The following is an 11,008-nucleotide window of genomic DNA, read 5'->3' on the forward strand; positions in this document are numbered from 1 at the left end:
ATCTAAAAATACTAGAATGAAGTTAATTGTGAATATTCATACATCTCACACTAAAATAAGCATAGCCATATCAAAATAACCATACTACCACTTAGAATTTACTACTAATAGTCTACAAAAAACATATCCTACATAAGTATCTTTTAATAAAAGTCATTAGTCAACTAACCATATATGTAACCATTCCCAACATTACTCTATCTTAGCCAATAAACCACAATTAACTTGACGATATTCCGCAATCCATAAATCTCTTTCTCTTGTTTCTGCTACTTGTTCTCCATATTTCCAAGTTTATCCTTCAAAGTTGTCAAAAACTTGTTCTATAATTTGATCATATTCAAAAACTTGTTTATCAATGCATTGTGTACATTTTGAGTGAGTCAAACTTGAATTTTCATTTTTGACAAGATCTAATAGCACAATCATTTCACAACATATTAAGAATGTAGAGCTGACAATATAAAAAAAGAATAAATAAATAAAAGGGTAATTACCGCTTGGAGAAATTACTATCAGAGGTGATAGTGATCTTGTTCTTCTCACGGAAGACAGTGACAGAATCACTAAGAGCACCAACTATGCCACCAACCTTAATCAAAGTATGGAAAAAAGACAAACACAGTAAAATTTGTATCACCAAATAAATAAATAATTACAGATCAATTAAACAAGTGCAGTATCTGAAATAAATAAATGTAGATCCATTATTTTACTTATTTATTTATTGTTAACTTTGAAATCAAGGCTGCTAAATTCCCTTACCCAAATTTTAGAAAAATATATGTTGGTTTGAATGAGGTTGGAAACAAAGGCTATTTATGCAAAATCATACACTCACCCAGATTTATGAACTTGAAATAAATAAATCAAATTAGACATAATAAATAAATTAATAACAGTGACAAGCATACAGAAACCCAGAATCAATCTTATTCCTTTTTGTATGAATTAAGAGTGAAATCAATCAACTACACTAAGCAGCAAAATGCGCACTCATACAAAGCTTTTCGTCAATGGAGGCAACGTTGAGATCTAAAATAGCATTGATCTCTTTCACTTTTTAATGTAGCACAGCACAAAGCAAAAATCAAAGAAAACACAACAAGTGATTTCACTCAGCAATCCCTTGATTTCTATCAAAGATTCTAACAATAGTTTTCTGTGGGCAGCATCTCTCTATAATAAATCCTTCAAGATTTGGTTCTCTCACAAAAATTCCAGAGTTTTAAAATCCATTTTGATCAAAACACAAATCAAATTGCTTAATTGATTAAAGTACTTTTTCGTCCAGCTGCTAGTCTCTCTTGCAGACTGTCATCACATCATATAAGATCTAGAAGAAAAGCCACTGTTTGTTGAGCAATGGGCAGCAACAATAACTGGAAATCTCACAAACCAGTCGCGGCTATCGTCGGTGAAAATCTCACAATAGAAACAAAAATTGGTAATAACAACAAGGTGGTCTACAAGACTTGCATGTTAAGAACATTAACAAGACACATAAAACTATAGAAGCAAACTTCAGGAAGACCTGCGAATATCGAAAAACAAAATAACAAACCTTTTATCAAGACTGTAGGCCCTGGATTTCAAAAATTTATCTTGGCTTATTACGCCTTCTAAAGTCTTTGGAAGAGTAGGAAGTTTGAGTGCCTTAAGTTGTCGTATATCCAAGTAAGTTTCAAAGAAGTACATAAAGATCATAAACCCTGAAAATTGATTAGATGAAAAAAATAAATCAGGTATATCCTATATGTTTCTGACATATAATATTACCACAATCATACACAAATTAAAATAATTTTTAGATGGGGCACAAGACAACTCAAAGTTTCTTTCCAGTTCATTTTAATTTCGTGCAACAGTAACTTGCAAAGTAGTACAACACGAAATGGAAAATCCAAACTGACAATGAGTCCAACTCATTTATTAAACAAATTTTGGCAAGGAACTGGTAGGCAGAAACCATAATACCTGACTTCAATTACTCATCCACAGCCCAGTCAAGGGCTTTCTGAGCTGGTTCGATCAATGGAGGATGCTCGGGGCTAAAGAAATACAGGTCAGATTTTTCAAGTAGCTTTACTATTTTTTTCGGTACTTTGAAAAGAGAAATTCCATTGGCTCTCAAGAATTTTGCAGCTTTACTTGTTCCTAAAAGAATACAAAAAAAATTTATGTTAGTGCTTATGAGTAGAAGAAACACTACTACATAATTGACTTTTACTAACATTTAAAAAATGTTACCAAATCATATTAAAATGTTAGCTATGTATATTAGTAACATTTTAACAAATGTTAAATATACCCTATGTTACTAAAGAGTTTTATTAACATTTTTCTAAAGATTTAATAACATTTAATAAAAATGTTACAATAGACCTTTCTTAGTAACACTTAAAGAAATGTTACAATAAATATATTTTGTAACACTTAGAAAAATGTTACCATAGATATTTTTTATAACACTTAAAAAATGTTACAATAGATATTTTATGTAACACTTAGAAAAATGTTACCATAGATATTTTTTGTAACACTTCAAAAAATGTTACCATAGATATTTTTTGTAACACTTAAAAAATATTACAAAAGATCTTTAGTAACATTTTTTTTACTTATATTATACTATTTTTTATTTTTTATTTATATTATACATAATATAAATATACTAAAATTAATTACTACAACATGAAATATTTCATTAAATTCACAAAATAAAATTTTTATAGCCTCTTTTATTAATCAATAATCATTGTACAAATTTTCTTCGTGATGCAAATAAAATGGAAAAAGAAAAAATACTTATAGCACTTAAACTCTATAAACATTCCATATAAAAAAGAAAAGAAAAAGTGATACTATGTACATAAAAAACTTAGTCCTTATACTAATCCTAGAAAAATGTATTTATCTGCTTGACTAGCTCATCGCTGCGACGACTTATTACCATTCCCTTAAACTAGTCAACCAAGTTCATCTGATGCACATCAAACAAAAAAGCAATAAGAACTCATATAGTGGGCAGAAATAAAACCTGAAAATTTCTACTTTGGCGAGTTAACTGATAAATCACATAGCAATTCTACTTGAATAATTCAGAAGCCAAGTACAAAAGAAAAGCATTTATTAGTCAGCGAGATTTTTATATCTATTAGCAAGATCTATACCTTGTCTATTTCAATATCTGACAATTGATTCAATCCAACAATATAAATATTCATAAACAAGGCAGCTACCACAGCCTGAAACGAAGAAAACTCTAAAATGCATTACTAGACTAGAAGGAAATAACAGAAACTTTTAGCCATTTAAGAGAAACAACACACTTCAGTGGCTCACCTCCAACACACCAGTAAAAAATAGAGGAGATATGTATGATGATTTCTGCACTGCTAGGAGTGACAATGTCTTGGCTTAAGACAGCTGGGTAAGGCATGGCTGAAAGGAGAATCCCAAAGTTGCTCATGGTACTGGTACTTGCTTGACTCCTGCAACTGTAGCAAACAATGAAAAGAATAAAAACACATGCTAAAGCTTGAACTGTTAATCATCATAGCTAGAATGAACAAGACATCCTTACATCACGCATCAGAAAAATGAACCCTCAATCTTAAGACATTTTGAACTCAAAACAGTTATAGTAAAAAACTTTCAAGTTAGATTTTGAAAATAAACAAATAAATACATGCAGCAATTTTCTTAAATTAAGCTGTTAGTTACTAATCATACTGTCAACTAGCAAGCAAAAAACCTCTAGTCTTAATCTAAAATCTAAATGACTATCACATATAGATCGATAATAAAAATGAGATGATGAAAATTTAACGGATGCAAAATATACTTATGATTTTACTCATAAAAAAAAAGCAAAATTACCTCCTTCAGACCAACATTTTGATAAATTTCTGTCAAATTGTTGAAATCTTTGTAGCCAAGCTGGACAAGTTCCTTCACAAAGATTCTAGGAGAGCTTTGAAGCACTTTCAAATCATCAAAAATCAAGTACATGGCTTCTCCTTTAACAAATGCTCCATCCTCATGACGATGAGTAACTTCACTACTGGAATCATTCACCATTATCTTCAGTTCTTTGTCCATCGGGTTCCCACATTTGATGCAAGTAACACCTGAAAAAGCACTTAACAACAAAGAATTACTTCTCTTATAATAATTACTACAATGTTTGGATGTTCCTCAATGAGTTCATGTTAGTGAACTGCAGAAATGATAATCCCACAGAAACTGAAACATGCAAAGAGCAATTGTCATCAAAAGATAGATAATTGAAGCATAGATAGGCTCCAATGAAATCGAAGGTGAAATGAATTAAACGGTTGTAGCTTATACTCACCTACAAGACCAAATAGAATGCAGTGTGCAGCTGCAAAAATAGGTAAGGGTATTGATGCAAAGAAAGCTCCAAATTTTCCTGAAGAGGTATATTGTGCTTTGTAAGAAAAAATCATGAAATAAACTGTCAAAATAAATTTAGTTAAGACCAATGTTGCCCCACAGTTTACTACTCACCTAACATTGAGAAGAATATCATAAAGCCCGCTGAAATTTGAATGACCCTTCAACTTCCAACGCGAGTGCTTCCAAGGAGTCCCACATTCTCTCTGTCATGATCCTAGGAGAATCAAATTTGTGTCCTATAATAGTGAAACTGGAAACTAGGAACATGAAGAATTGCACTTACACAGAAACTGATGAACCAGTTGCGGCTCCTAAAAGTCCATTTAGCAGTATTCCAATTCCCTGCCAGCCAATACCACGGCTTAGAACATGTGAAGGAGGTGGTATTGCACTTGCCAGTCTTGATGCAACTTTGTATGCCCCAGTTGACTGTGAAAGGTTTTCCTAATTTATTTAGTCAACTATGAAGCTCAAGTATTGATACAGAATATGAACATGATATTAGAAATTCCAAGACACCATAATAGTTACTATAAGGAATGAGATCATCTCTAACCCTCTTACTCTTCCTTCTAGTTAACTTAGGAACATTCTTCTTAAGAGGGTGAAATGGTTGAAATGGCATCCTTGAGCCTTTCTTGAGAAGCTTGAAGAAATCACGCCATTGGTTGTTAGCATTTGAACCACCACTTCCTGGTAGAGCCTCGGAATCAGAAGTGCTTGCTTAACAAGTGGTCACCCCATAAGTTGTTCGAATGCTGTCCCGGCAGTTAGGATATCATCATAACTACCTGACTGGGTAATTTTCCCTCCCTCCATCACCTAGAACATATTTTGTGACATTTGACATGAATTAGTCTCTAATATGTAATGGAATATAACACTAAAATTGTATCAAGTGGTCAAGAGAAAGCTAAAGAGTTTAACAAAAATGCTACATCTTGACCCAAAACATTAAAATGAATAACCTATGCTTTGTTTCAAATTTATATCATTCACTTAAGTCAAACTTAACCAATGTGAGATTAAATGACTCACACTTGAAATCTCAAAAAAAATTGAGATACTTTACTAGGATTTTATCAACTTCTGAGAGAAGCTCCACTTGATGAGTCACTAGAATGATTGTTTTTTTCCTAAGAACTGTCATGACACATTCCTGTAATTTCATAAATGTAAAAAACATTAGTTTATTTCAAATATATTAGGCCTATAATTTTGTTGTGATTGAGAATCCAAAGTGAAATCTTTCTTACATTGAATAAATGAGCAGCAGTGTGCGCATCAACTGCACTATGGAATGCCATTTAACCTGTTGTGCATTATCATGAAATGCCATTTAAGGATAAGAAAAAATTTGTAAGATACTAAAATGATAAGGTAAACAATCAAAATAGTTGGGACACTGATCCCTGATCCCAATGAACATTACCTACAATGAAAGAGGGAAGTGTTTTTCAAAGAAAGTGGTTCTGCCCCAACAAAATCCCACTAAGAGAAATGCCTCAAGTTCAAATCTCACTAATCCCTCAATTGAGTTTGATAACACAAATTCAACTCATACTCTTTAAATAAAGCAAGAATAATCCAAAACACATTTGCACTTTTTATGGCATAAAATAAATTCTTTGTTATTCATAATCATTAGTCTCTTTTATTATTAGAATTTCCTTATTTTAATATATAACAGAAACTCAATGAATTCACATCATTTAGGAATATATCTAGGCAAGTTCTATTCAACTTAATTACAAATGAATTTATAGGAATGACCAATAGGTATAAGTGTAACATGTATGGTAAAAGAAAGTATAACATGCATACTGATTAGATCTGCATATGAATCTATCTCTTTTTTTGCTTTCTCAATTAAACCAGCTTTGGAATATGAATCTATCTCTTTTTTTTGCTTCCTCAATTAAACTCAAGACCGTGTTAGCAAGGATGGAACGAGATCAGGTTTTTCCTAAAAAATAACCAAATGTCAAATAAGGAGAATAATTATGATGGAACAATCTAGCTTGAGATTAGAACATTTAGGCTTGTAAGCCACAGTTGCAACAATCACATTAGGTTAAGCACAAAAACAAATTCTAAGAAAGAAAAAAAAATAGAGAGAAACAAGTGCAAAAAATTGAATATGAACTATAAGGATTGAAAGATTCAGATCTCAATTGAAATCAGCAAGGGATGGAAAATTAAAATCAGATTGAATCGAATGAATTAAAGAAAAGAGAAAATCCTTACCAAAATCGGGATTGAAATCGAGAAAAAGAATTGGAATTTGGAGAATGAGTCACGCTGAGATCATAAAGCCTTGACTGAGAAGAAGAATATGATCTGATTGAGGTTAATAATTGGGATAAACTTGATTGAGAAGAGAACAAAAATTCGATCGGTAAGAAGTGGAGAGTGAACAAAATGTGATGAAAGTGGCTCTATTTTAGACCCGTGAAATATGACAAAAAAAAGAGAATCATCACCCCCTTGGTATATTTGGTGACATTTCTATCTGAATTTTTTTTAAAATATCTTTTCTAATATTTATGAAATAAATGTTGCTAAAGGTGTAATTTTATTAGTATAGCTAACATTTTAAAAATATTACATAAAAAGTGTTAGTAAATGTCTAAACTCCAGTAGTGAAAGGCACAGAGCTATAAATTTAGAAAATGGATTCATTCAACTTCATGAAATCAAGATGGAAGGACATTTCTTTCTGATCAGCGCTAAGACAGCACACACTTCAGGATTTCTGTTTAAGACTGAAGTTGGAAATCAAATTTCATTCAGTATCCAATCCAAATTCTGACCTGACCTTCCCACGATCTACAACCATCAAATTTTACCATTGCATTTTTATTTATTCAAAGAAGATCATATTGCTCTTGTTTCAAATACTGCAACAAAACTCTACATCATTCTAACATCCTCGCACTTGGTTCTTGCACAAAATAACCAAATACCTTAAAACATAACTTCGATACAAGTAATTCCCAAAGAGGAAACATATGAAGCAAACGGTAATGCAATTGGATAAGTTCACTGCCAGTAGCATTAAGCAAGCTACAACTGAAATTTATAAGACACAATTATGCATTCAATCAATGGATACTGCACAAGTCCAGTGGCTGAATCACAGCCTTCATGGCAAAACACAAATCAAGCATGGTATCACTATATATTACTGAAATTTCAAAAGGCATCCAATTACAACAAGTTAAGTAAGTGGTATTGATTAGCACCTGACATGTTAAGTAAGTGAATAAGTGTGAGTATCAAAATTGTTTAAGGTGGAGTTAATGTCAAAAATAAAAACCAGACAAATTGATTTCACAATTTATATATTACATGCAAACTTTTTATTTTACTTATTTATTTATTGTTAACTTTTTATTTCTTTTTTTGCAATTTGCATAATTCTATTCTCTATTATCATAAATTCAAATTTAAAAACTATATTTGGATCTACTAAGAGTAAGAAACCAAATTTAGAAACAAAAAAATGATTCAAGGAAAATCTGATAATGCAGGAAACAAGTGCTGCTAAATTGTCAAAAAGCAAGCTGCGTGAGAACTTGAACAAACTACAGGTAAAATATTTTGGTTTAACACAAAAATGCAGAACACAAAAAGAGAAGCATGTTCTTCATTTTTCACATTTCACTGTAAGGACACTATTCTATTCTTTATTAGAAGGTAGGATAAACATAAAAAATTACTAATCTAACAATACTCACTAATCTGTTAAACCACGCATCTTCATCAACAACAACATGCATGTTATCAAATCACAATTCGCAAACCCATATTTCACAGATTAAAACCCCCAAATTAAAACTCCTAAAATCGGAACCCTAAACCTCTGAAATTTCATAACCAAATAGAAATCAATACATACATATTCAATGATGTGAGCACAGAGAAGACGATGATGAGAAGAACGGTGAAGAAGGGCGATGGTCAGTGCAGCAATAGTGACGATCAACAGCGACGGTGACTGGCGGTGAGTGGTTACTGGGTGGCGACGATCACCAGCGACGGTGAGAAATTGAGAATGGCGAAGGTGAGGGTTACAGAGATGATGATTGAACTAAAAGGGGAAGGACGATGAGAAGCACAGAGATGACGATGTTGAGGGCGGCACAGCTCAATGCAGGAGGGCGAAGAGGAGCGACAGTCAGTGGCGATGTGGTGAGTGAGGGTGGTGAGTGGTGAGTGTGTGGCGATGTGGCGATAGTGAGTGGTGCGTGTGGTTCTTCACGATGGTAAGAGGGTTTCAGAAAGGGGATAAAGGCATTTGATAACAAAAATTTCAGAGAGGGTTTCAGAGAGGGTTCTTCGCGATGATGAGTGATGAGCTTTGGAGGGAACAAAAATTTCATTAAGTGTTGTGAGTTTGCTTTCGATCGGGAAAAAGAGGAAAAGCACTCATTAGGCATCACTTTTGAAGCACACCCAAAACTTAACAAATAGGCTACCCTCAAAAAATGCTCTCTTTGATACAAAAAGTGGACCCATAGATATCAACATACGGCTACGCTTTATAAGTGATTTCTATAATACCTAAGGCTATACTTTTTAAATGATGCCAAAATTGTGTTTCCTTTTCTCTTAAAAATAGGCAACACTGAGAAAAGTGTAGCCTATTCATAGAATAGGCTACACTTTTCAAATGTAGCTTGTAACACCCTACCACACTGAGCTTTACGCTCAAGCCGTAAAACAAAGGTGGTGTGGTATTATGACTTCTACAACATAATGTATACGTATAATAGCAGAAAGAGTATAATATACAAGGAGCCTTGAAGAATAGATGAAATAAAAGTCGCGGAATAAAATCGCAACGCTCAAGAAACAAGTTAACTTGCGTGCTAAGAAAACTATAACTATCGAACATAAGATACTAAAAGTAGGAATAGAGTGCCAAAGATACAAAATAACAAGCTCCTAACTCAGCCCGTGAAGTCAAGGCTGGCCAGAGAATATTATATATATATATATATATACATATCCAAAACCCGAATGTACATAAACAAAGTCTTGTTTCTCCATAAGCTTCTAAGAGGATCAAAAGGAACAAGTTATGCGGAGAGAAAGCTAAGTACATATATAAACAACACTATACAACAAAATAACCCGATAACCACTTCGCTTCAAAAGTCCAGATGCCTCTCGACCTGCATCTGAAAATCAACAACACAGTATGGGATGAGAACCAGAGGTTCTCAGTATGGTAAAGGTGCCACACACATAAGATATAAGGTCCTGGGAATGCCAGAGGCAATCCTAGAACGCCGACATTCAGATTATAGAGCTTAAAGTATTAAACAGAAGCCATAAAAAGTGGTTTTTTAAAAGTATCTAAGCCTAACTTCACTTAATCTTAGATCTAAGTCCCATACTGCCATTCCTCCATACCTCTATCTCCGTCAGTATTTCACAGACAAATAAACAGATAAAGGCAAACACAAGAAGGGTACAAATACTGCAGGTAACAAATATACATTTAATATGGCAAGCACACTTAGGCACACCCAATTAATACACAAACAAGTAATTTAAGTAGTATGCACATGATGCATGCCTGTCCTATGGCTGATGAGTCTCATCTGTCGGTTATCAAGCCAACCTGACAAGTCCAATTTGCTAAACCTTTGGACTGTCCCCCGACGTGCATCCCCATGAGTCTATGCATAGCTTTTACTCATGCATATATCAAATCGCTCAATGGGGGTACTATTCTTGGGAATTTATAAGTGCCCGGTCACCCTTACGTCGTAGGGTCAACAGAGTATCGAGTTCTTAACCTGATACACGTGGTGGCAAGCCACGGTACTTTACCCAGGGAGTCTCGTATCTCATATCATTTAATCATTCAAGCCAAGTATCATACATGATCATCCGTAACATTTCATAATCAATTCATCATTTTTCAGCTTTACTTCACCTCCAAGTTATCCCCATTTCCTAGCTTCATCTGATTATCAGGTTTAATACTACTTTTTGTGACTAAAGGAATGAAAATAGAGGTTTTAGAAGTTTGAAATAGGGTTTAAAACTCAAAAATCATGTTTGCTGGAACAGGGGCCACGCGTACACGTGGGAGAATAAAAATTGCAGCTTGCGTGCGCGTCCCTTTGTCATGCGTATGCGTAGGTGAAAACTTCATGTCACGCGTGCGCATGGGTCATGTGTGCGCGTGGACATGCATGTTGGTCAACTACACGTACGCATGGGGCTATACGCGTATGCACAGTTGAAAATTTCATGCCACGCGTATGCGTGGGTCACGCGTACGCGTGGACGTACGTTCTCCAAAAAAAAAAAACAGATCACCCAGAGAGCTACATAATCAGGAAATGTCACATGCATAACCACATATTCCACACCAAAATTTTCGATGGGCATAACTCAATCGTTTTAAATCGTTTTTCTTCTATTCTTCGAACGGCATAAACTTTACGAACCCAATTTTTATTTAAAACAAGTTGGAATCAATTTGGGGTTCCGAAAGCCAAATTATATCCCACCGAAGTTCAGCCCAAAACCAAAGTTCTACAAACCTCATAAACCTCATTTCATT

General features: G+C 33.8%; 1 protein-coding gene across 15 annotated transcripts in view; it reads right to left on the reverse strand.

Annotated features, from left to right (window-relative positions):
* The window catches only part of LOC107618764, a 9,541-nt gene extending 686 nt beyond the window's left edge, over positions 1-8,855 (reverse strand). Inside the window, exons 1-15 of one of the 15 annotated variants that reach the window (XR_002353412.1) lie at positions 8,324-8,853; positions 6,247-6,388; positions 5,679-5,734; positions 5,461-5,581; positions 4,979-5,244; positions 4,706-4,851; positions 4,534-4,625; positions 4,358-4,435; positions 3,883-4,248; positions 3,346-3,500; positions 3,174-3,248; positions 1,978-2,157; positions 1,565-1,712; positions 498-592; positions 71-299 (exon numbers count right to left, since the gene is read on the reverse strand). Coding sequence is in view for 2 of the 15 variants with exons in the window: in XM_021110583.1 (XP_020966242.1) it covers positions 3,399-3,500; positions 3,883-4,144; positions 4,358-4,435; positions 4,534-4,625; positions 4,706-4,866; positions 4,987-5,047 (756 nt within the window). In the remaining 13 variants the exon portion in view is untranslated. Of the gene's footprint in view, positions 1-70; positions 324-497; positions 593-1,282; positions 1,713-1,977; positions 2,158-2,862; positions 2,984-3,173; positions 3,249-3,345; positions 3,501-3,882; positions 4,249-4,357; positions 4,436-4,533; positions 4,626-4,705; positions 4,867-4,978; positions 5,245-5,460; positions 5,582-5,678; positions 5,735-6,246; positions 6,389-6,669; positions 6,973-8,323 lie in introns of those variants that run through there. The other 14 variants (XR_002353413.1, XR_001615366.2, XR_002353411.1 and 11 more) reach the window with 14 other exon arrangements.

Source organism: Arachis ipaensis, chromosome B09 (genome assembly GCF_000816755.2).
Source record: "Arachis ipaensis cultivar K30076 chromosome B09, Araip1.1, whole genome shotgun sequence".
Taxonomy (NCBI): Eukaryota; Viridiplantae; Streptophyta; class Magnoliopsida; order Fabales; family Fabaceae; genus Arachis; species Arachis ipaensis.